At 36.4% G+C, this 27,942-nt stretch overlaps 1 protein-coding gene and 1 pseudogene across 1 annotated transcript; one reads left to right on the forward strand and one right to left on the reverse strand.

The window, feature by feature from the left end:
* The first annotated feature begins 4,175 nt into the window (after nucleotides 1–4,175).
* On the forward strand, nucleotides 4,176–10,884 carry Ugt2b7l1 (UDP glucuronosyltransferase family 2 member B7 like 1). The gene has a single exon (XM_063273752.1). The coding sequence runs from the start codon at nucleotides 4,176–4,178 to the stop codon at nucleotides 4,992–4,994; it is 819 nt and encodes a 272-aa protein (XP_063129822.1). The 3' UTR covers nucleotides 4,995–10,884.
* LOC134481734 (heterogeneous nuclear ribonucleoprotein A3-like) lies at nucleotides 10,748–27,942 on the reverse strand (annotated as a pseudogene).

Genomic DNA, 27,942 nt, shown 5'->3' on the forward strand with positions numbered 1-27,942 from the left:
CTTCATATTAATACACTACAGATGACTTTCTGGAAGACTTATGTTTTATAACTTCAAAGGCTAGCTCATTTTTATTTGATTATTTTGGTTTGGTGGCTTAAGTGATTGGAGTCTCTTTTGGGAATATACACTATGCCCTAGCATTTCTCTTTATATATTAAATCTGTATGTTAAAGAACTTCTAGCCTATATATTAATAAGATCTTAACAGTGAGTATACACAATATTTTTATATTTTTAGGAAATAACCTGTATCACCTACACAAACTTTTAAACATTTATATTCCATTCTGGTTCAGTAAGTCATTGCCTATATATTTTAGTTTAGCTTTAAAGAGAATATGAAATGGTTGTCAGTCATTCACCATTATGAGCCTATGAAGTCACTGGACAGAACCATTTTCAACATTGAGTTCATTTTGTGCCAGAAATGGGCAAAGAACCTGAAGCTATTCACCACTAACTTCATGTGGTACCAGTACCACTCTCTGGATCTGGTAGAACTCCTACTTTCCTGTGTGGTAGTCATTGTTTTTCCTTGCTATAACATGCTACTTTTTGTATACCAATTCTTTGCAAAAGAAGAAAAAGAAAGTATAAAAGGGACCAGAGATATTTAAGAAAGAACAGTTTATAATTTTGCAGAAATATATATGCTTGTGCATAATATTCAAAGTGAAATGACCTTTAAGACATAATCCATGACAAAGAAGAAGTAGATTCTCTGATAATTTGATCTAAACTAGGTGCATTTTCAGCCAAGTCCCATGTACTATGTGAACATAAAAATACACCTCTCAACCTGTACCCAGAGCTGACCTTGTGCCACTGTACTCCATACCAAATTCCCTCCAGAATAGAGCTGGAATCCCAGGAGTGGTGACACACCTGACAGCACAGGTAAGAACACCACTTCTGCTCAAATACATGACCCAAGAGGAACCTGCCCAGAGTCCTCAGTGCACAGGAACCAATGAGCAGCTTGGGAAAGGAACCTTCTGCTTTTCAACAGCACTTAGAGCTGACCTAATGCCACAGCTCTCGAAACACAAATCACACCCAGAGAGAGCTGGTCTCCCAACAGTGCTGAGACAACTGAGAGCATAGGTGAGATCACCACTTCTTCTTAAATTCCTGACTGAAGAGAGACCTGCCTAGAACCCACAGGACACAATCAAGACACAGCCCGGAAAAGGAACCTTCCAGTTTCCTTCTGTTCCATGAAGATGACCCTGTCCCACAGCTCTCAATGCAAATTCTACCCAGAGAGAGCTGGTCTCCAAGAAGTGCTGGAACACAGGCTTACAGGAGGGACAAACCACAGGCAGAGACAGCTAAACTAGCTAACACTATAGATGACCAGATTGCAAGAGGCAAGTACAAGAACAAAAACATCAGAAATCAAGGCTACTTGGTAGAATCAGAACCCAGTTCTCCCAAGACAGAAAACTCTGATTATACCAACACACCAGAAAAGCAAGATTCTGATTTAAAATCACACCTTATGATGATGATGGAGGACTTTAAGAGTGACATAAACAACTCCCTTAAAGAAATACAGAAGAATACAGGTAAATAGGTAGAAGTCTTTAAAAAGGAAACAAAAAAATTCTTTAAAGAATTACAGAAAAACGTAATGTAACAGGTGAAAGAATTGAAGAAAACCATCCAGGATCTAAAAATGGAAATAGAAACACTAAACAAATCACAAAGGGAAACATCCATGGAGATAGAAAACCGAGGAAAGAGATCAGGAGGGAGATAGAAAACCGAGGAAAGAGATCAGGAGTCATAGATGCAAGCATCACCAACAGAATACAAGAAATAGAAGAGATAATCTTAGGTGCAGAGAAGATTCCCAAGAAAATATTGAAACAACAGTCAAAGAAAATACAAACTTCCAAAACATCTCCTAACCCAAAACATTCAGGAAATTCAGGACACAATGAGAAAACCGAACCTAAGGATACTAAGTGTACAAGAGAGTTAATATTCCCAACTTAAAGGACCGGTAATATTTTCAACTAAATTATAGAAGAAAACACCCATAACTTAAAAATAGATGGCCATAAACATGCAAGAATCCTACAGAACTCCTACAGAATAGATAGGAACAGAAAACAAATTCCTCCTGTCAAGTAATAATCAAAGCACCAAATGCACAAAATAAAATCAGAAAATTAAAAGCAGTAAGGGAAAAGGTCAAGTAACATATAAAGGTATAACTATCAGAATTATGCCAGACTTCTCAACAGAGATTGCAAAAGTCAGAAGATGTCATACAGACCATGAGAGAACACAAATGCCAGCCCAGGCTACTATACCCAGGAAAACTCTCAATTAAAAACAATGCAACATAACCTAGTCTTCCTTGTTCAAGTTTGTGAGACAAAGGGCAGTTCTGCAAATATATTATGTGTCTGTTTGGATCTACATCTTGGACCTAAACTTTATTATTCTATCTCATACTAATATTTGTGATATATGGAGGTGAGTGTGTCTGGCAGGTACCAACATCACAGAAGAAAGAATGGTGATGTCAGGTGCCAAAGATAAGTTCTGTCTAAAATGTCCAAGGCATGAGTTATTTCAAACATGTCTACAACTACCTAATATTTTGTATCCTCACCTCCTCACAGTCTAGAAGAATGCAACACATATTTGTAAGTTATCTTGCAATGATTCTACTGACTGAAACATATAGAGTAATTGTCCGATGTACTTCTCACTGTAATGTACACAGGGCTAGATAATAGAATTTTTGGGCCGAGTGATCTAAGATACAGGGGCCATGGGCAAGTTGACCACCTACTTTATAATTAATATGCAACAGGATCTAGTGAAAGAGAGAAGTATTTTTACTATGGTAAAAATGTAACTGTGTGGTAACTGTAAAGTCCTCAAAACCAGGAACACAGAATCTGAGACGAGGTATTTCCCCATCCAGGGCATGACAAGAAGCTGTTAGGAGTCCCTGCTTACTCTGACATGCCAGGTTAAGCTCTCCTTCATTCTGATTTGCATTTTGAAAGAAGACTTGTACCTGCTTGTGCTTAGTTTCCTTTTAAACAGTCATCACTTTCCAGTTTGAGAATTTCAGACATGCATGCAACATGTTTTGATCAAATCACCAGCTCTGTCCCCCTCTCCATTTTTCTCATTACAGTGACCCTCAGAACTTTCCATTCCCAACTTCAGAATCATGTTTAACTCAAATGAGTTCACTTAGATTGGCAGCATGTGGATAGGAGTAAAGTCATCTCCTGAAGCCTGACTAGTGCTCTCAAGGCTGCTGCTCCAGCTTCTAACTTCCTAGCAACCATAACAAGCCAGTAACACCTCAAGTGGTGATAGAAATGTATATGTCCCCTATCCATCCTGGAAATTATGGTTAGCTTAAACTTGTGCAGGTTTTGTGCATGCAATCATAGCCACTAGGAATCATTTGTAAAATGGTTCTGTAATGTTCAGAAAATGGTGTTCTGCCTCAGCCATCCATTACTTCTGCCCATAATACCTGTATTGTGTAATCTCAATACATTGTTTTATACTTTGGCCCTCCATAGAAGATGCCAGTGGAATGGCTGGTTTCACCTTCTCAGGTTTTATGACTTTCTAAAGTGAGGACTGAATGAGGTAACTAATCATGAAATTCCTGGAAACCTGTAGTCAAGATGCCTATGGTGTACTATAGGAATACCACAAAACATTTGTCATGCAACTTAAATTGTCGAATCGAGTTAGATGAGTACATTGAATAAAACTGATATAAAAATTCATTATGTGGAAGAAATAATGATCAGCTACGTAAATTAATGTTTTCAATTCTGTAAAGAGAATTCAGAGAGTAGCCACAGTATCATGTCAATGCTTTGTGAGACACTTTAGAATTTTCTAGTATCTTCTTAGCATTAATGACCGAACACACAGTGATCACCTCTTGGTTTATTGTAAACCCTCTATCATAAAAGAGACATTAAACACTCTCGTGTAAACAGAGAGTACTTAACATTTGCTTTCTCTATTTTTTTCTCTTCAAAAATTAATGGTCATTCAGTTATCAGCCTTGAGCAATGCAAGTTATATTTTAACTACTTGGCTAATGCTTCTTGAATAAAAGCTCAAGCAGTGACAGAAGGGAGCACTCTGTGAACATAAGGACTTTGATTTTCAAGATGCCTCAGAAGTGGATTTCTGCCCTGCTCCTACTGCAGATCAATTTCTGCTTCAGATCTGGGAACTGTGGGAAAGTGTTGGTGTGGCCAATGGAATACAGTCACTGGATGAATTTAAAGATAATACTGGATGAACTTGTACAGAGAGGACATGAAGTCACTGTTCTCAGACCTTCATCTTCCATTTTTCTTGATCCCAAAAAAGCTTCTGGTCTCATATATGAAACATTTCCTACAAATTCCAATAATGATGAAGTAGAAAAGTTTTTTACCCAGTGGGTGAATATGTGGACATACGATGTGCCAAAATATACATGTTTGAGATACTACCCATCATTGAACAAAATGTTTGGGAAATTTTCTGATTTGTGGTTAAAGCTTTGTAGAGAAGTTGTTTCAAACAAACACCTTATGGCAAAACTAAAGGAATCCCAGTTTGATGTGGTTCTTTCAGATGCTGTTGGTCCCTGTGGTGAACTGATAGCTGAGATACTGCAGTTACCATTTGTGTACAGTCTTCGCTTCGGTAATGGCTATGGAATAGAAAAGTACAGTGCGGGACAACTCTTCCCTCCCTCTTATGTACCTATTATTTTGTCAGGATTAAGTGGTCAAATGACATTCATGGAGAGAGTCGAAAATATGCTATGTTTACTTTATTTTGATTTTTGGTTTGAGTCATTTCCTGCTAAGAATTGGGATCCATTTTTCAGTGAAATTTTAGGTAAGTTATGTGAGCTCATCAGCAGTGTAAGGGTCCAACTTTCATTGCTCGTTAAAGTCTTCTTAGGGACAAATATGCCTCTCATGCTGAAATGATTTAATGAAATAAAACAGTGTCTAGCATTCTCACTGAACACATGAGAGAGCTTCTATTACTGATGAAAATGAAACAGGTAGCAGCTCTGATCCAGGGCATTTTAGGAAGTAATAAAGTTACAAATTAATGTGTAAAAGCTTTCTCCAAACAATTCCATATTTATTTTATCATATCTTGCTTTGTTTTATAGGACAAGGTACTACTCTTATGTGATGTTTGTATGTGTGTTTTATTAATACTTGTGTTCACATTGTATGTAAGTGAAAATACACATGTGTGCTGTGCAAATGAAGATAGGATGTCACAGTTCACTGTCTACTTCTATCTCTTACTAATTTATTTAGTGAGACAAGGTCTTTTACTGAATCAAGACTTTAACATTTGACAGAGTGGCCTGATCAAGAGCTCCAGGGACCCAATCAACTTAGATTCACAAGTATAGTTGTGTGCCCTGTGTATAGGTTTTAGGTACCTATAATTAATTGGTATAATTGGCATCCATAGTAAGGTCCTGGTGCAGCTACAGCAAACATTTTACCAGCTGAACAAGATCACATCCTAAGATTGATAAATTTTAAAGAGAAATAAATTTAATAATTTCTATGTTGTACAGCATTTGGAAGATTGTTTTGTCTTCTTAGAATCTGTTTTTCCTTAAAATTAAAATGTTGATTATTTACTTTCTAAAGTATTCCATCTTTTAATATATGCTGAGGCTTTAATGATATTTTAACCCCTCAAGGCACACTCTATAGAATTATGTCCAAGTCTATTTTAAAGAATTGTTCTCCTGAAGCTTGAACCCAAAATGTATCTGTTCTGTATTGTCTGCAGTTTCAGTTTCCTCCTTGGGTAAGAAAGCTTTACTTAAGCAAGAAAAAAAATCTAATTCTCATAATTTCTTAAAACTTTCCAGGTAAAATTTGTAAATATTTCTACAAGGAAATGTATATTATTACACTGATTGCATGAAGTAAAAGTAGGGTTAGGTGTCAGAATTCTTCCAGGCATTACCCTCAGAATTCTCTTAGAAAACTGAGAGTCAAGAGATAGCTTGTTTGTTGTAGAAACTAACTTGAATCATAGAAAGATTTTAACCATGGTTATGCTGAGGTAGCTTTACTCTAGAGGTACAATGTCCTCTATATTTCCATCTATTCTTCTGAAGTCTTAGAGGAGCAAAATGCATGGCTGATACATAGACACTCAGCAGATTCCATGAAAACAGGATTGCTGAATTACTGAGGTGACATTAGCATTTCATCTGAGTTTTCCTTTAACAAGCATATATTAAGTAAACAAAAAATAAATTACTCTCTAAATAATTATACATTAATAAATATAATTGTTTCATAAGTGCACACTTTGTTTCTTTGAGTAATATTATTTCAACACTTTTCAGACATGTTATTCACATGGCAATACTTTCATTATCATTTGCTTCTTCAACCCCCACTCATCATTCCATTTAGGAAGACCCACAACTATGGTTGACACAATGAAGAAAGCAGAAATGTGTCTCATTCGGTCCTACTGGGATTTGGAATTTCCTCGCCCATCCTTGCCAAACATTGAGTTTGTTGGAGGACTCCACTGCCAACCTGCCAAACCATTACCTAAGGTAAATAGAATCTTTGAATTGTGTTTTTTTTGTTTCATTTCAACTGGCTCTACAATATACTTTTAATTTTGTTCCAGGAGAGAGAATTGTTTGTAAGAAAAAGCATCTGGTCAAATAGAACACCAATTTAAAACAGTCACATATGTAAGCATTTCCTTCAATTTATGAAGTAACAGGAGAACGATGGGAAGACAACTTAATTCAATGATCTAAAAATTGATGCTCTTCCTTCCTACAAAAACTGCAAAATGATTAGTGTACACCCAAATAGATTCCTGACAAACAAAGGAACAGCATAAAGTTATCTCTGCCCAAACCACAATATCTAATAATTCATTAATAAACATTGATTAGAATATATTTAAAAGAAATGATTATAATATAAATAGATTATTTAAGAAAAATAAAAAACAAATTCTAAACTCATTGATTTAAATAAACACTAACATATGAAGAGAAGTCAAATGACACAGCTAAGAAATATACAAGAAAATAAGCCACTAGATTATTTAGAGCAAGATCTAGGACCTGAAAGTATGATGTGTGCTAACCAGGGGATTTTGACAAACAGATCATACAAAACTTCACAATAGAACACAGAGAAAGAAAGTAAACTAAGAGGTAAGATCACATTTCCTTTAAAATTGAAAACAAATCATCTCTACAAGATGCAGTTCCCAGTTGTATTGCACAGGGGCAAGTCAGGAAATAAGGAACCTATAGGAGGCTAATGTTGCAGTCCCAATAGCAAAGAAGACAAATCTAGAATAAAATACTGACAGATCTCAGTACATCTAACCATAGTCTAATACTACCAAGATAATATGGTGTTTGGAAAATTGAAATGAGTAAAACTAAATATCTCAGGTTTTTAGTGGCTAATGCTAAGTTAATGATGAGTATTTTCATCACTGTTATTTTTGTTGTTACTGTTAAAATGTGGTAGCATTGCTGACAGAACAAGGTACAATGGCAAATGAGATTTGCTGGTCATGACTGCAGAGGTTTCAAGACTCAGCTCAGTTAGTTCTGGTCCTGGGGTAGGATAGACCATATTGGGGGAAGATGTATGTATAAGGATCTGTTTGAACCATGAAGAACAGGAAATAGAAACTTGGTTGGTGTCCCCCAAAACAGAAAGCCAGTTGCATGATGTAATTAAGTACACTTCACTTCTTAAAGTTTTCAAAAACTTCCCCAAAGTGTACCATAACCAGGAACCACAGGATTACCACTTAGTGTACAGGAGGACACTTGCATTCAACCTAATTGTTTTACTAAAACTAGTAAGTATCTTATATTTAAAGAAACAAATTCATCTTGCTCAATAATAATGAAGATTTCAACACTCTTAGCATCCTAAAATTACAAATGCCATTCATAATTATAAAATAAATGTATACATTTTGACAAGAGGACAAAGGTGTAAACTAAAATGTATCTGTGTCAAGATTCTTCAATGGTTTTCTAGCTTAAAGAGAAAGGCATTCCTCAATATCATGAATGTTTGCCTTCAATGATATTTAAGAAACACTCAACATTTCCTTGCTTTTAGTTCACTAATTAATGTACTCCTGACCTTAGATCTCAGATTTTTGTAGCATGGGGAATAAAAGGGATACTTTATGCTATTGATGCAGAGTATTTTTGTTTGTCTTTCATTAATTTTTATTATCTCTCTTATACACACACACACATACACACACCCACACACACACCATACCTATATGCAGAAAAACATATAAAACAATATTCGCATCCACTGAGTCTTGCCCATATGTACACATATGTACACATTTTAAGGGGCAGATCTCTTGGTACTGGGTACACAGTTTAGTGCTCATCTCTGGGGAAGACTGATATTGCTTTTTCTGTCTTCTGACAGACTACAAGAGATCCCTAAAGCTCTTTGTAAAAGCTGGTCCCTGACATCACCTGCCAGAATAACCATAGAAGAATACATATAAAACACATGAGCACTTGCTTATGAAAACAGGAAACACATTTAAATTACCCAGTCATTATACCATTATATCTGTTATGAAATGAACATCACAGTTGTAAGACAGAAACAAGATTGCTTTAATGGCTCTTTCCTCTGTCTCTCTTCTCTGCTCTCTTGCCCTCTTTCTCTTTGCCCTTCCTCTCTGCATTTCCTTCCCCATTCCCTCCACATGCTTATGGCTGACCTCTATTCCTCTCCTTTTCTACACTTCTTCTACCATTAAACCTCTCCAGGAAATAAAAAAGATTTCTTTAATGACATATAATATGATACTCAATGAGTACTTGTAATTTTATATTACTAACAACATTGAAAATCAAAATATTTTTCATTTATTTTTAATTTGAAAGTATGTGCGTGCCTATATACCACTGGGTGTACAAGCATTGAAGAGGGATTCCTGGCACATGTACAAATCCATGAGTATGCTCTCTCTCCTAGCTTGTGAATTACAGATTGAGGCCACCAAGGTTGACAACAAAAATACTACCAACTGAGCTATCTCACTGGCCAATGAAACACTCTTTAATGATTCCTTTCCAAATAAACATTGAATGTTAATCATTTAGGCTATGCACAGTAATTTCCCATGATCAAAGGACAATCCCATGTGCATACAAGTTTTGCACATTTTATCCAGTACTTGAAAGATTTGTCAACCTCCATAGAGAAGCATGTAGTGTTCTTAAGATTAGAACAAGGGAAAGAAGACAATGAAAATGTGTTCAACAATATAATAATCATAATTGGTAATGATAACTGTGGTAATTACATTTCAAAAACAAGATTGTAACCTAAATTATATATTATAAAATTTATCATTCTGTGTTAAAATTTCTCTATTCAGACTGGAATGATGACTCAGCAGGCAAATGACTAGCCTAAAAGCCTGACGCACTTAGTTTCATTCAGGGAAATAAACACAAAAGGAGGAAGGACACTGGCAACAGCCCCAGCAGATAGGCAGGTTTCAGCAGAAGAGATAAGAAACTAGCAGAGGGTATTATGGATGAATGAGACAGAGACTAGGGATTGGAGAATCTTGCATATCTGACTGAGTAGAATGTTTCTTTATTTATACAAATTCCACAAAAGAAGCAAATTTACTATTTTAAAAGAAATACTGTTCATAATCATCTTGTCCCTGGACAAGTGTGAAAAGAACAGAGAGAATAAGTAATAACAATCTCAAATCATTTTGGAGTACATGACCATTTATGACATTCTTCTGAAAGAGAAACACCAAGCAGATAAGAAATTATCTGAGTCATTCAAAGCGAGTTCTCAAGCCTTGAACAAGGTGTAGTGGTTGAAGTACAAGTTGTGAGTTGGCCTGGCTTAAAAGTTTGAAAGCTTTGCCAAGCTGCAAGTTGACATTTTCTATTCATTTGTTTTCTAGTTAAATGACCTCACTATAAAAGTGTGAACTCATGAATGACAAATTCTTATATTTCTCTTATGTCAATTTTATTATTTAATATATACTATATATTATATATATACTACATACATAATCAAGGGTAGTTTTAAGCAAACTACCTTTGTTATTAAATTTTTATTTTCTGGGAACAATGTCTGTAGACTACATGTGAGAGGAAGCCTGCATTCTTATCTGTACACAAATCTCTTATTTTTAAGTTGTTAAGAGGTAGATGTGCCAAGAGAACTCTAGAGCGATCCAACTTTTCGTGCTGTTCATATTCTCCATGGCAAGAAAGACTCCTGAGTAGGGGTAGATAAGGTTATTCCTGTGAGAAGAGAAATAATTTTCTAGGAAAAAGACATAAATGAATCCTAATGTATAAAGTCCTCCACAAATGTGGCACATAGAGATCAGAAACCCAGGATGAAAACAAGCACAATAGTCAAAGCAGTAACTGGCTCAGCTTTGTTCAACTGTGTCAGAGAGCCGTGCTGGCTCCATGAGTCTCTGTTTAACACTGCTGAAGCTTGCCTTTATCTTCTGCCATTCTCTTGGTTGCTGTTTATATTCTCTCTCTCTCTCTCTCTCTCTCTCTCCCTCTATCTCTCACACACACAAACACACACACACATATATATATATGTACATATATATAATGCTCTCTCAATAAAAGTACATGTTAGAATTAATATTTTTGCCTTCCACAATTCCCTGTTTTTCTATAGCTTACCAAATTTTCTTGTGACTTATTTCCTTTAAAAATAGGAAATCAGAAGCTAGAGAGATGACTCAACTATTAAAGATCACTGGCTGTTCTTCCAGAGGACCTGGGTTCAGTTCCCAGCACCCACATGGCAGTTCACAACTGTTATATAATCAATATGCATAATAATTTTATAAAAACAGCTTTAGAAAATGATTATAAAAATTGTATTGGTAAATACGACATTTTTGAAAATGTGTTACTAAATATTTTAATACCCTAAATCAACTAAGGTAAAAGATTCATACTGAGTAACTTGAATACATACATTTAATTGAATAGTTTTATATCACTGTCATTTGCATTAAATCACCAGTCACAGAAAATTTAGATGGAAATGAAGAAATGGGGAGAGCATATTCTCTATAGGTTAAAAAATAAATATCAATGAGGATTCCAATTTTCAGATCACTTTATATAATGTACATATGTTCCCCTTGAACATGGGATGACTATGACAGCAATGACTGTATTGATTGTGTTTGACCACTGGTACTTATCATTCAGGTAATAGCTCATTTTTCTCTTAGTATTTATTAACAAATTCAAGGGTGTTTCATGTGTTGTTGGCTTTTGTCAGTAAAACATTCCCTGTATTTACAGGAAATGGAAGACTTTGCACAGAGCTCAGGAGAACATGGTGTGGTGGTGTTTTCTCTGGGGTCGATGATCAGGAACATAACACAAGAAAGGGCTAACACAATTGCATCAGCCCTGGCACAAATTCCACAAAAGGTAAAATGGCAACCCAGTGGGAACCAACTTTCTGCTGAGTTTGACAGTGTGGAAAGATCCGATTCAGAGATGTTCCTTAAGTGTTATGGTTTGCCTTAGCCAGTTTAAAAATAAGAATTTAAAATGTAGAATGTGTTTTTTAATTGATGATGACACTGACATAAACAAGTGATTACAGAGAAGCATAATGAGCACAGCAATCGTAAGCAAAACTACACAAAAATAACTAAACTCAGTCACTTGTTCCTTTTGCTTGAGCCTTGTTTGAATCCATAAATTCAGGAATCCATTTATTCAAAAAACATTTGATTTAATCACTTTACTAACAGATAGTGTTGGGGAATATGCAGTAAAACATGTAGACTTCCCAGGTTACCCTCCAATATTTAAAAAAAATTATAGAATTACTTAGTTACCATTCAGGAAACATTTTGGATCAAGCGGGCCAGGGTTCACCATCACAGTTCCTTTATTCCATGTTTGTTAAGAGAAACAAAGCCAGGCCTTCTAAAGAGGAACATGCCAAAGTCTGAAACAGGAAGACGTAAAAAAAAAAAAAAAGAAAGAAAAAAAGGTAGAGTGATCCCTGACGTTATGGTTAACCAACCATACATGATCAAACATCATCCATGGGACTATGGATCTAACATTTTAGAGTAAAATGCCTCCCATTTAGGAAGAAATGGAGAAATAAGAAAGAGTCCAGTAGAAATGAGCTTTGTATCAGAAAAGGTCCTTGTGGGTCTCTCTTCATAAGGAATTAGCTTCATATGAAGCTAATTTACCACAGCTGAACTTTAATCTACAGCACTTAGAAACTAGGTTATTGTTTTCTACTGCATAAAGTCACCTATAATGACCAATGCTGGTTTTTGCCAAGGTCCCAAATTAAGTTTAAGTATCTCACAGGGAACGTAAAGTAAACATGTAAATGAAGCTCCAATCTGTGAAGGTAGTTTAGGATTTCAAAAATTAGTCCTGTATGTGTGATACAATCAAGAATGTGGACCTCTCTGTGCTGTAGAAATGTGAAAGCAACCACATTATGCCAATCATGAAGACGAATGTGGACAAGAGTGACAAAGTTGCGGGAGTTTTATGGCCAATGTAAATACCTACTATCTGTGAGGTTATTCTAAGGATGGTACAGATAGACAACACCACTGTCTGATTTGCCATCATGGCAACTTTCCAGAAACTTCTAAACAGAGAGATTAGTTGATGTGGAATATTTCCAAAATTAATAACAAATAATAATATAAAAATGCTAAACTCTTAAAATAACACAGAACAATGATATATAAACTCTGGGGTTATTTTATTCAGGCATGGATTTATAATTGGAAAATTAGAAGTATTATCATAAGTAAACAAACTTTAAAATACATTAATATTTCATTAACTCTCTCATGTGTGCACATAGCTGCACATATCAAATCATGACTACATTCAACCTCATTAAACGTACATAGAAACATGGATATTAATACAGTCTATACATCATTTTTATGATGGTTCTTAATGACTCCTTCTGATTTCCACCCCTGTGCTAAAAAAAAACATTTTTAGTTAAACAGTGTCTAACTTCTAAAAGAGTCTACTTTAAATTTTTAATCCTTACATAAATTATTGTCTAACGTCTAACCGGTTCTTTGGAGATTTGAGGGCAAGAAACCAGACAACTTAGGACCCAATACTCGGGTGTTCAAGTGGATGCCTCAGAATGGCCTTCTTGGTAAGACTCTGAGAATCAAATACTGAAAACACAAATCACAATCAATTGGCTGATAAGGACTCACAGACAGAACAAATAATTGGGAGCCCCCATGGGCCCTCTGAATGTTATATTTGTGGAGCTTTATTTTTGGTACTCCTAACAGGAAGCAGGGGCTGTTCCTCCCTAGAGATCTTATATAGCAATTCTAATCCTACAAAAATCCTTAGAAAAGGTGTCCAAGTAAGTTTCATCTCAATTCCTTTGGGCCTTTTTCTGAAACTTATTATGTCTTCAGCAATATGGTCTTATCTTGACCCTCTGCGAGGCAACCAAGAAGGAAAATTTGTATTGTTCAGACAAAGCCCTGAACTGTGCCCCACCCCTCTGGTAACCAAACAACTGTCCACACCACCTCTGTGACACAAATATTTAAAGTGGTGTGTGTCTTTACTGACACTGGGTTCTTTGTTAAGTCTGTGGTGCCTAAGAGCAGCAGTATCACCAGACTTGGCCAAACCCCATCCAAATTAAACACACACACACACACACACACACACACACTCACACTCACACACATACAAAGACACACACACACAAACACACAAACACACACACACACACACACACACGGAGAGAGAGCAAGAGAGACAGAGAATAAAGACATAAAGACATATAGGGACAGAGGGTGCACAGGCTAGTAGATGGACAGGCAGGCAGGCAGAGACAGAAAAACATTGTGTGTATATACTAATAAGCGAGCCAATTAGTCAATAAGGAAATAACAATTTTTCCTTATTGATGTCTCCTGTATCTTTAGTTGCATTCTTTACCTTGGGATGGGAAGAGGGTAATAGGATCAGAGAAGCAATGAGGGGCACTAAGCTTTATATGTCAACAAGTTAGAACAAACATAGGGTGTTCCCAGACATTCATCTCCTCCATCCAATATGCAGTTTGTGTGTTCAAATGAACATCACTTTTCATCACAAACTACATGCCAGGACATGTACCACATCTGTCATTCATTTCTCAACTACTTCTTCCCTCAACCTTAGCACCACAGTAAAGAAAATGTAAGGTACAGATATCTCACTTACTCTCCTATGCACTTCTTCCTAGGTACTTCTTACTCTGAGTTATTAAAGCTATTTAAGCAATTTAATTTAATTTTTATATTAAAATACCGTGCCTCTTTGATTACTTTACTACACACTTATATTTAAGACTTCAAATGAGTGTATTTTCTGATGTTCTTCTGATCCTAGGTCATCCAAAAACTAAGGCTTTTGTAACTCATGGTGGAGCCAATGGCATCTATGAGTCAATCCATCATGGGATCCCCATGGTTGGCATCCCTTTATTTGCAGAACAACATGATAACATAGCTCACATGGTAGCCAAAGGAGCAGCTGTTTCTCTAGATTTTCATACAATGTCCAGTTCAGATTTGCTCAACGCACTGAAGGCAGTCATCAATAACCCCTCGTGAGTATAACAGTGTATTTTTTATTTGAATTGTATTGGAACCCAGGACTCTACGCATGCATGCTGAGCAAGTATTCTATCACTGTGCTACATCACGGGCCAATTTATTATAGATAATTTCTCATGGGAAGATTTATGGAGCAGCAATTAACCTGAAGAAATAACTAATGATGAGGACAAAAAGCTACATTAGACAGCAAGGGATTGTCAATGTGGTTTTTTCTTTTCATTATTTTTGTTTTAGAGTCTGAATTTAACTTGACATATTTCTCTTTCATCCTGCAAAGCTCAGGAATAACAAAATTGTACCAATACCCCAGACAAAAGTGCTTTTCAATTATTTTACTAGAAAAGAATTAACATAGTTTTAGGCTAATTCAGGTTATTGAAATATATATATATATATATATATTGAGGCTCATAACGTGAATCTTGGGGAAGCAATAGGCATGTAGTGAAGTTATAATGGCAAAATGTAACTTTTATTAAAGCTTAGATTCTCAGCATAAGAATTTGTCAGATTTTAATTTTAGGGTAAATATAGTTTTCTATGTTAAAAATGCCTACTGATAGTTGAGGTTGTAGTGTAGTGTAGTAATTGAAGTTAGCCACCATTTTTCTTTTTCTTTAAAAGTCTCCTCAAATTTACTTCTGTTAACCAGCAAGTTAACATCTATCTCTAATTCTAATTACATTTAATTCTTCCAATTTTTGTCTTTGCCAATATTTTGATTCCATCACTGATCTGTACTAAATAATAGAGCTTTTGATTTTTACTCAATTGATAGGATTGACAAAAACTGATTCCACTTATAAATAGTGCACATTCTTAGATTTTAAGTTGTGGTTGCCTTTTTGGAAGGATTTTAAACTTTTGAAAATTTTCTTTGAAAGAACGAACATAGCATATTGCTGTTTAATTACCAAGTTTCTTACACAATAATGATTTACTTTCCAAATTACTTCAGAATATGCATTTAACTAAAGTATGCTTCCTTGTCATATAATTCCCTTCATCACAAATGTTATGCATATATTCCAAGTATAAAAATGCAAACATTTGTTTAGAAGTATATTGTTGATAAAACAATGGGAAAATTTTAAAGCAAGTTAACTCATATCAAGTATATTTTTATCATTCTAACATACACTTCCTGAAACAAATTTTTTTGTTATAGCTTTTGGAAAATATTTTTTCTTTTTTTATTGGTTATTATATTTGTTTACATTTCAAATGTTGTCCCCCTTCCTGGTGTCCCCTCTAAAAGTCTCCATCCATCCCCCCTTTTCTTTATGGTCAAATGTAAAACATATATATATATATATATATATATACATATATACATATATACATATATATATATCACATTTCTAATATTTAATAGACATGATAATGGCATTGGAAAATAGTGATTATTTCTTAAATAGGCAATACATTTTGAAGGCTTGGGATACATTGATTTTGTCTCCAGTAAATTTTACAACATCCTTGTCTTCGGGCGCACCTCCTGTATAACAATATGTTACTACTGCTGCCTCTGTCTCAAAATACAGTGTCTTCTCTCTGGGTATTTTATGGCTGCCTTTCTTGACTATATTATAAATAGCAAGAAGGGAAGTTGAACCTATTACCACTGGTTCTGTGTTATGATACACTACATTAAGCTTTAGACTTGATGAGCAATGTCTATAAACCCTTCCCCATATCGACTGGTACAGTACCATTTAACCACTATAATCAAATATCTCTTCAATGTTTCAATGTAAAATATTAAGCATTCACAATATTAAAAATCATTACACATAAAAGTACAAGGAGTAATAGCAAGAATCTACTCTATTTCCACTTCATAGCATTACTAATTCTAGGTATTCCAAGAGCCAAAATATTTTTAGTAGTAAATGAAGATGTAGTTTTATTAATTATATTGAACAATTCACAATTAGAAAGAGATATTTATAAAAGGATAAAAAAGTCATCAAAGGAAGTACTCTGCATATCTCTATTTATAATCAATAAGCACTGATAACTGATCGGTACAAATTCCTCATTAATTATCCCAGCTCCTTATCAACTTTGTCCTGTTATGCATAACAGTGGAAATGGCCTGAATTTGCCATGCATTTCCAAATTGTTCTACTGCTCTGAACTCTTTACACCAGCTACACAAGTAATGGCTTTCTGCTTGGGTCATACTTCTAAACCTCGAAACTAGCTCATTTTGATTTTGTTTTGATTTTGGGCCTTGACTGATTACAATATCTTATTTACAAATATCTGTTTGTAAATTTCTCCTTATATATTTAAGCCTGTGTTGAAGAAGTTCTAGCTTATACATTATTTAATAAGATCTTGATGGTGATAGGTGACTACAATCATTTTCCTTATTCTTTCATGTAATCATCTTGATACACATAACTTTATACACATATTTTTTCATGTTCATTCATGTCTATTGTATTTTCCTTTAGCTATAAAGAGAACGTGATGTGGTTGTCAAGCATTCACCATGACCACTTATGAAGCCCCTGGACAGAGCTGTCTTCTGGATTGAGTTTGTCATGCGTCACAAAGGGGACCTGAGACCACTTGGACATAACCTTGCCTGGTACCAATACCACTCTCTGGATGTGATTGGATTCCTCCTGGCCTGTGTAGTGGCCATTTTTTTTCTTACTGTAAAATGCTGTCTCTTTCTTTACCTGATTTTTTGTAAAGGTGGGAATGAATAAAAGGGACTAGGGCTCTTTAAGAAGGAAGGATCTGATCTGTGGTCGTGATGGACATGACTATTCACTTTACCGCTGAAACTCTAATAGATGCTCCTTGTTTTAGAAGGCATTGAGCTAATTGTTTTATCTATATGTTTTACACCATAAGTTAAGAAAGTAACCTTTTTAAATCTCTATTTTCTCATGTGAGTTGCTTTCATATTGATTCATTGATGTAATAATGCTGGAATAATGATAGCCACTGAAACACCAACTTGTTTACAGGTAAAGAATAGGAAACCTAAACTTTTTATTGTGAATTTTCAGGTATTGTTTATAGAATAAAATGGACTGTCATTGTCTAAAATAAGAAAAAAGAACATGATCCATTTCTAAAGTGATAAGGCAAAATAAACAGGCATGTTGATGGATGGATGGAGAGATAGGTAGGTATATGATAGATAGATAGATAGATAGATAGATAGATAGATAGATAGATAGATAGATAGATAGATGATGGTAGATGATAGATAGACAGGCAGACATACATAGACAGGCAGGCAGACTGATAGACAGATAGACAGACATACAGACAGACAGATAGCTTTAAAAAGTGACAAGGCAGGTTTTATTGAAACTACCATAGTAAAGACATAACACATACACAGTCACACCACCACTACCAAAGCAACAACAATAATGAGTAGGAAGTGAAGTTTTAAAAACACTAAAAGATGAGTAGAGAGGAATAAAGTAATTGGAATTTAAAATGGAGTCTTGGAGTAAGTGAAAAAATATTGCTTAAATATCCTAGCAATGGAAAAAAACAATGTTCAGTTCAGTTCCACAGAAATACAAATACAAGCAATCAACATTAAAAGTCAACCCTACCTCCTTTTAACTCATATTCTATGCATTTTCACTTCAAATACTATTCCTCTTCCTGATTCCTTCCATTCCCACTACACCTAACCCCATGAGGATGCTCTCCCTCCCATCCAACTACTCCCACCTCAATACCCTGGCATTTCCCTACATTAGAAAGAAACAAGTCTCCATGGATCTCTATACTAAACAATGCCATCTCTGCTACATATGCAACTAAAGCCAAGGGTCCCTTCATGTGCACTCTCTGGTTGGTGTTCTAGTCCCTGGGAGGTATGGGAGGTCTAGTTGGCTGACATTGTTGTTCTTCCTATGGGGCTGAAAATAACTACAGCTCATTCAGTCCTTTCTATAACTCCTCCATTGAGGTCCCCTTGCTCAGTCCACTGGTTAGCTGCAAGCATTCTCATCTGTATTAATAAGGCTCTGGCAAAGCATCTCAGAAGAAGACATCCACATCAGGTTCCTGACAGCAAGCACTTCTTGGCATCTGCAATAGTGACTGGATTTGGTGGCTGCATCTGGGATGGATCTCCAGATAGAACAGTCTCTGGATGGCCTTTCCTTCAGTCTCTGCTCCACTCTTTGTCCCTGTATTTCATTCTATGAATATTTTGTTCCCCCTTCAAAGAAGGAATGAAATATCCAAATTTTGGTCTTCCTTCTTCTTGAGCTTCATATAGTCTGTAAATTGTATCTTGGGTATTCCATGCTTTGGGGTTAATATCCCCTTATCAGTGAGTGCAAAACATGTGTGTTCTTTTGTGAGTAAATACTCCATGGTGAAAATGGACCATATTTTCTGTATCCATTCCTCTATTAAAGGACATCTTGGTTCTTTCCAGCTTCTGGCTATTATTAATAAGGCTGCTATGAACAGAATGGAGCATGTGTCCTTGTTATATGTTGGAGCATCATTTGGGTATATGCCCCGGAGTGGTATAGCTGGGTAGACAGGTAGCACTATGTCCAAGTTTCTGAGGAACTGCCATACTGATTTCCAGAGTGGTTGTATCAGCTTGCAATCCCAACAATGGAGGAGTATGTCCCTTTCTCTGCATCTTGGCCTGCATCTCTTGTCACCTAAGTTTCTTATCTTAGCCCTGCTGACTGCTATGGGGTGGAATCTCAGGGTTGTTCTGATTTGCATTTCCCTGATGACTAAGGATTTTGAACATTTCATTAAGTGCTTCTCAGCCATTCAATATTCCTCAATTAAGAATTCTTCATTTAAATTATACTGCAGGGAGACAAATAACCCTATTAAAAATGGGGTTCAGAGCTAAACAAAGAATTCACAGATGAGGAATGCAAAATGGCTGAGAAGCACCTAAAGAAATGTTCAACATCTTTAGTCATAAGGGAAATGGAAATCAAAACAACCCTGAGATTTCACCCCACACCAGTGAGAATGGCTAAGTTCCAAAACTCAGGTGACAGCAAATGCTGGCGAGATGTGGAGAAAGAGGAACACTCCTCCATTGTTGGTGGGATTGCAGACTGGTACAACCACCCTGGAAATCAGTCTGGAGGTTCCTCAGAAAATTGGACATTGAGCAAACTGAGGACACAGCTATACCTCTCTTGGGCATATGCCCAAACAGTACTTCAACATATAACAAAGAATACTCCACTATGTTCGTATCAACATTATTTATAATAGTCAGAAGCTGGAAAGAACCCAGATGTCCTTCAACAGAGGAATGGATACAGAAAATGTGGTACATCTACACAATGGAATATTACTCAACTATCAAAAACAATGACTTTATGAAATTCATAGGCAAATGGAGGGAACTGGAAAATATCATCCTGAGTGAGGTAACCCAATCACAGAAAAACACACATGGTAGGCACTCATTGATAAGTGGATATTAGCCCAAATGCTCGAATTACCCTAGATGCACAGAACACATTAAACTCAAGAAGGATGGCCAAAATGCGAATGCTTCACTCCTTCTTTAAAAGGGGAACAAGAATACCCTTGGGAGAGAATAGGGAAGCAAAGTTTAGACCAGAGACTGAAGCAACACCCATTCAGAGCCTGCCCCACATGTAGCCCATACATATACAGCCAGCAGACTAGATAAGATGGATGAAGCAAAAGAAGTGCAAGCCGACAGGAATCGGATGTAGATCTCTCCTGAGAGAGACAGCTAGAAGACAGCAAATACATAGGCGATTGCCATCATTAAACCACTGAACTGAGAATGGGACCCGTGTTGAAGGAATCTTAGAAAGGACTGAAAGAGCTTGAAGGGGCTTGAGACCCCATATGAACAACAATGTCAACCAACCAGAGCTTCCAGGGACTAAGCCACTATACCCAAAGACTATATACATGGACTGACCCCATCTCCAACTGCATACGTAGCAATGAATAGCCTAGTAAGAGCACCAGTGGTAGGGGAAGCCCTCGGTCCTGCCAAGACTGAACCCCCAGTCAACGTGATTGTTGGGGGGAGGGCGGTAATGGAGGGAGGATGAGGAGGGGAACACCCATAGAGAAGGGGAGGGGTTAGGGGGATGTTGGCCAGGAAACCGGGAAGGGAAATAACAATCAAAATGTAAATAAGAAATACTCAAGTTAATAAAGATGAAAAAAATTCTTCATTTAAATTGTTTTGAAAAATTAAAACATAAAAAAAATCTAAAGGCTTTGAAAAAGAATTTTTGTTTAGCTCTGTACTCCACTTTTAATAGGATTATTTGGTTCTCTGGAGTCTAACTTCTAGAGTTCTTTGTGTGTATTAGAAATTAGCCCTCGGGAAAGGGAATAACACTCGAAATGTATATAAGAAATACTCAAGTTAATAAAAAAAATAAAATAAAATAAAATAAAAGAAATTAGCCCTCTATCAGATCTAGGATTGGTAAAGACCTTTTCCCAATCTGTTGCTTGCCATTTTGTCCTATTGACAGAGTTCTTTGCCTTTAGAAGTTTTGCAATTTTGTGAGATCCCACTTGTCGATTCTTGATTTTAGATCATAAGCCATTGGTGTTCTGTTCAGGAAATTTTCCCCTGTGCCTATGTGTTTGAAGTTCTTGTCCACTTTCTCTTCTATTAGTTTTTTTTATTATTATTATTATTATATATAAGTATACTGTAGCTGTCTTCAGATACACCAGAAGAGGGCATCGGATCTCTTTACAGATGGTTGTGAGCCACCATGTGGTTGCTGGGATTTGAACTCATGACCTCTGGAAGAGCAGTCGGGTGCTCTTAGCCGCTGAGCCATCTCTCCAGCCCAGTTTTTTTTTTTTTTTAAGTTAAAAATTCCTTAGTTTCTTATTCCTGTTACTACTATCACAATTTACTGGGAAATATACCTGATTTAATGAAAAGAAAAAGGAAAAGAAAAAGCTACAACAGATAAAAGACATCAGGAATGTACATCTAATTGACACTATATTGCATTAATCAATAGCTACACTCTTTGCAAACTGTGACTGTGACAGTCCCGAATGGGAAGGGGTTCCTGTTTAAGCTGCAGTAACACTTCTGACTATGGATCATCATTCCTTCGGTAGCAGATTTTTACAGTTCCCCTAATGCATTTAGGACAACTGTCTCAAAGTAACTTGCAGCGTTCCCAACGACTCCTTGCTCTCTCTCCTGCTAAGAACTGTAACTGTTTATTTCTGTTTTATTTTAAAACCTTCTGTTAACATAACTACCACTTCTACCTCCAGATTCATAGCCACCACCATAGGGACTGCCTGAGCTTCTTCCACCAAATCTGTTCCCCTTCATGGGTCCATAATTAAATTGTTGCTGTCCACTATAATTTTAAAGGTCATTATAGTTCCCACCACCACCATAGTTACCTCCACCCAAATTTTCTCCTTCATTTTAAACATCATGTCCTCCTCCACCACAACATATCCACCACCTTGGTTTCCATATCCTGGTCCACCACCTCCATAACCTCCTCTACTGCTGCAACAAGGACTACCACTATAGTTGCCACCCTCACCTCCAAATCCATTATATCCACCATCACCACCTCCATAACTGTGTCCACTGTCACCAGCTCCACCACCATAGCCTCCTCTTCCACCAAAATTTCCTCCATGATCAAAGTTTACTCTGCCACCTCCAAAGTTTCCTCCATATCCCATAAAGTTGCCATATCCACCTCTATGACCTCGCTGTGATCCAGAAGACTGTATCTCTTCTTTAGAAAGGGCCTTTGGCCCTTCACAATTATGCCCATTAATAGTGTGGTATTTCTGAAGAACAATTTTATCAACTGTGCCATGATCATCAAAAGTTACAAAAGCAAATCCTCTCTTTTTTCCACTCTGCCTGTCTTCCATAACATCTATGGTTTCAATATTGCCATACCTTTCAAAGTAGTCTCTCAGATTATATTCTTCTGTATCCTCTTTAGTACCACCAACAAAAATTTTCTTCACTGATAAATGGACAGCGGACTTTAGAGAATCCTCTCTAGAAACAGCTCTCTTTGGTTCCACCACATGCCTTGTGTGGCCAAGCACACATTGCAGCATCTACTCTTGAACACAAGAGTAGGTCATAAAACCAAAGCCTCTAGAAACTTTTGTTTGAGGATCTCTCATTACCATACAGTCTGTAAGTGTGCCCCATTTCTCAAAATGTTCTCTTAAGCTATCATTTGTGGTTTCAAAGTTCAGACCACCAAACAACAGCTTCCTCAGCTGCTCTGGTTCTTTTAGATCATGGCCCTCCATTTTGAGACCAGATTTGCTTCTTCCAACTAAAGTTCCATATGGGACTGACAGCCTTCTCTTAGTTTTAAGACAGAATCCATGACAAAATGTAAGTGGAATCCAGAATAAGTTAATGTAGTCTAGGTGCAAGTCCTATCTGCTACATGAGGATAAAAATGCATGAGTTTCTTTTTTGTTTATTTATGTATTTGTTTGTTAGTTTATTTTATATCCCAAATGCTGCCTCCCTCCTGACCCTTCCCTCACAGATACTCTCCCTCTATTCCCCCTCTCCTTCTTCTCTGAGAGGGTAGACAAAATACTTCAAGATATTTTTATTTATTAAACCAACTCAAGATGTTTCCTAATATATTTCCCACTGAAAACTAGATCATCCAATGAATGTTCTGTTAGAAAGAGAAAGAATTTTTACCACATGGCAGCCACTTTTAATATTCTTTTCATTGAATGGTCCTGTGAAGTTGGGCAGTATGAAAATAAACAACAGAAGATGACCTGCAGAGTGCAGAATGATAGCAAAGTACCTGATGCTCAACTCAGTGTGCTTGGTGTTGTAATACAATTCCTTCCTGTGGCAAAAAAAAAAATGTGATCCATATCTTTTTCTTATTCATCAAACCAGCCATTTCTAATTGCTGACCTACCCAGGACAAGTATGAGGAAAAGCACAAACTTAGAATATACACTTTTATTTATTTCCCGTTAGAAACTTAGGGAATGATGATTGTCTAATAAATGAATAGTAAGATTGAATGGAAAATTTTGGTATCATAGCACACTATCTGTGCTAGAGAGACTATCTGAAATAGTAAAAGGTTCTCAAGATCTGACCTAAAATATCTACACTTAGAATTTTTTTTTTGGTTCTTTTTTTTTTGGAGATGGGGACTGAACCCAGGGCCTTGTGCTTCCTAGGCAAGCGCTCTACCACTGAGCTAAATCCCCAACCCCTAGAATTTTTATACTCAGAGCATAGTCTGCACAGAAAACACAAAAGAAGTATCTAACTGAACAGCATTTCTTTTGCTCAGTAAAACATTATAAAATTTGGATGAGAGATATAACTATATATAACTATAACTTTTGATATATGGAAAAGATATCCCTTCTGGTCTCCATCTGCACACAGAGCTGTACCACAGCCTAAGGACACAAAACCTGCTTGTAGAAAGTTGGTCTGCCAGAAACACTCTCTCTCCTAAGTCCACAGCCCACAGGTAGGACACCACTTACTTTCCAGTGATTGTCCAAAGACAGATTTACAGGGAGAGCACAGGGCTCAGGAGCTGCAGGGTGGCCTGGGACTGAGCCATTCCTGTCTCCATCTGTGCCCAAAGCTAGGGTTGTTCTACAGCTCTCAGACCAAAAATGCAGTCACAGAGCTGGTCTGCGAAGAGCACTCTCCAAAGATCATAGGCTCATAGGTTTACAGGCCCAGAGGAGGGACAAGCTCCAATAAAAGACTACAAGGCCAACTAACATCAGAGATAATCAGATGCTGAGAGACAAGTGCAAGAACCTAAGAAACAGAAACCGAGACTACTTGGCATCATCAGAACCCAGGGCTCCTACCACAGCAAATGCTGGATATCACAAAACACCTGAAAAGCAAGATTTGGATTTAAAATCACATCTCATGATGATGATAGAGAACTTTAAGAAGGACATAAATTACTCTCTTAAAGAAAAACAGGATAATACAGGTACACAGGTAGAAGTCTTTAAGACAAAACACAAAAATACCTTAAAGAATTACAGAAAAACACAACCAAACAGGTGAAGGAATTGAACAAAATCATCAAAGATTTAAAATTTGAAATAGAAAGAATAAAGAAATCACAAAGAGAGGAAATCCTGGAGATAGAAAAACTAAGAAAGAGATCAGGAGTCATAGATTCAAGCATAATCAATAGAATGCAAGAGATTGAAGGAAGAATCTCAGGGGCAGAAGATTTCGTAGAAAGCATTGAAAAAATAGTCAAAGAAAATGCAAAAATAAAAAAGTTCCTAAGCCCAAATATCCAGGAAATCCAGGAAAAAAATGATGAGATCAAAGTTAAGGATAAGAGGTAGAGAAGAGTGCAAAGATCCCCAACTTAAAAGTCCAGTAAATATCTTCAACAAAATTATAAAAGCAAACTTCCCTAACCTAAAGAAAGAAATGCCAATGAATATACAAACCTTCAGAACTCCAGAGAGATTGGACCAGAAAAGAAATTTCTCCTGTAACATAATAGTCAAAACACCAAAGAAACTATATTAAAAGTAGTAAGGGAGGATGGTCAAGTAACATATAAAGGCAGACCCATCAAACCTCTGTGGACATCAGTCTGGAGGTTCCTCAGAAAATTGAACATTGCACTACCTGAGAACCCAGCTATACATCTCTTGGGCGTATACTCAAAAGATGCTTCAACATACAACAAAGACACATGCTCCACTATGATCATAGCAGCCTTATTTATAATAACCAGAAGCTATAAAGATCCCAGATGCCCTTCAACGGAGGAATGGATACAGAAAATGGGGTACATCTACACAATGGAGTACTACTTAGCTATCGAAAACAATGACTTCATGAAATTCATAGGCAAATGGAAGGAACTAGAAAATGTTATCCTGAGTGAGGTAACCCAATCACAGAAAATCACACATTGTATAAGTGGATATTAGCCCAAATGCTCGAATTATCTAAGATGCACAGACCACATGAATCTCAAGAAGGATGAATAAAATGTGGATGCTTCACTCTTTCATTAAAAGGGGAACAAAAATACCCATAGGAGGGAATAGGGAGGCAAAGTTTAGAACAGAAACTGAAGGAACAGCCATTCAGAGCCTGCCCCACATGTGGCTGATACATATACAGCCACCAAAACTAGATAAGGTGTATGAAGCTAAGAAGTGCAGCTGACAGGAACTGGATATAGATCTCAAGTGGATCTCTCTTGAGAGACACAGCCAGAAAATGGCAAATACATAGGCGAATGCCAGCAGCAAACCACTGAACTGAGAACAGGACCCCCATTGGAGGAATTAGAGAAAGGACTGAAAGAGCTGAAGGGACTTGAAACCCGTAAGAACAACAATGCCAACCAGCCGGAGATTCCAGGGACTAAACCACTACCCAAAAACTACACATGGACTGACCCTGGGCTCCAATTTCATATGTAGCAGTGAATAGCTTTGTAGGTGCACCAGTGGAAGAGGAAGCCCTTGGTCCTGACAAAGCTGGACCCCCAGTGTACAGGGTTGTTGGGGGAGGTAATAGGGAGTTGATGGAGAGGGAAAAAGCCATATAGAAGGGGAGGGGGAGAGTCTAGGCGGCTGATGGAATGGAAACCAGGAAAGGGAATAACATTTGAAATGTAAATAAGAAATACTGAATTTTAAAAAATGGAAGAAAAAAATTAAAATAAATAAATAAATAAATGACAAAGGAATGTAAATAAAAAATTCAATAAAAAAAGAAAAAAGATCTAATACCAATACTTTTAAAACTATTCCACAAAATAGAAACAGAAGGAACACTACCCAATTCATTCTATAAAGCCACAATTATGCTTATACTTAAACCACACAAAAACTCTACAAAGAAAGAGAACTTCAGACCAATTTCCTTCATGAATATAGATGCAAAATACTCGATATTTCTCAGAAGAGGAATCCAAGATCATATCAAAATGATCACTCAACATGATCAAGTAGGCTTTATCCCAGGGATGCAGGGATGGTTTAATATACAAAAAATTATCAACATAATCCACTATATAAACAAACTCAAAGAAAAAACACATGATCATCTCATTACATGCTGGGAAAGCATTTGACAAAATTCAACACCCCTTCATAATAAAATTTTGGAAATATCAGCAAGTCAAGGCCCATACCTAAACATAGTAAAAGCAATATACAGCAAACCAGTAGCCAATATCAAACTAAATGGAGAGAAACTAGAAGCAATCCCACTAAAATTAGGGACTAAACGAGACTGCCCTCTCTCTCCCTATCTAGTCAAGAGAGTACTTGAATTCCTAGACAGAGTAATCAGACAACTAAAGCAGGTCAAAAGGATACAAATTGGAAAGGAAGTAATCAAAATATCACTATTTGCAGATGATGATCGTATACTTAAGTGATCCCAAAAGTTCTACCAGAGAATTCCTAGCTGATAAATATTTTAGCAAAGTGGATGGATATAAAATTAACTAAAAAAATCAATAGTCTTCCTCTACTCAAATTATAAACAGTCTGAGAAAGAAATTAAAGAAATGACACCCATAACAGTAAGCACAAGTAAGATAAAATATCTCAGTGTGACTCTAACCAAGGAAGTCAAAGATCTGAATGACAAGAACTTCAAGTCTCTGAAGAAAGTAATCTAAGAAGATCTCAGAAGATGGAAAGATCTTCCATGCTCATGGATTAGCAAGATTAATATAGTAAAAATGTTCATTTTGCCGAAAGCAATCTACTTATTCAGCACAGTCCCTATCAAAATTCCAAATCAATTCTTAATAAAATTAGAAAGAGCAATTTGCAAATTCATTTGGAAAAGTAAAAAAATTCAGGATAGCAAAAACTATTCTCAACAATAAAATAACTTTGGGGGAATCACCATTCCTGACCTCGAGCTTTACTACAGAGTAATAGTGATTAAAACTGTATGGTATTGATACAGAGGCAGGCAAGTAGATCACTGGAGTAAAACTGAAGACCCACAAATGATCCTACACACCTATGGTCACTTGATCTTTGACAAAGGATGTAAAACTATCCAGTGGAAAAAAGATACCATTTTCAACAAATGATGCTGGTTCAACTGGAGGTCAGCATGTAGAAGAATACAGATCAATGTATTCTTTTTTTTTTTATTAACTTGAG

Source organism: Rattus norvegicus, chromosome 14, assembly GCF_036323735.1.
Source record: "Rattus norvegicus strain BN/NHsdMcwi chromosome 14, GRCr8, whole genome shotgun sequence".
NCBI classification, from domain to species: Eukaryota; Metazoa; Chordata; class Mammalia; order Rodentia; family Muridae; genus Rattus; species Rattus norvegicus.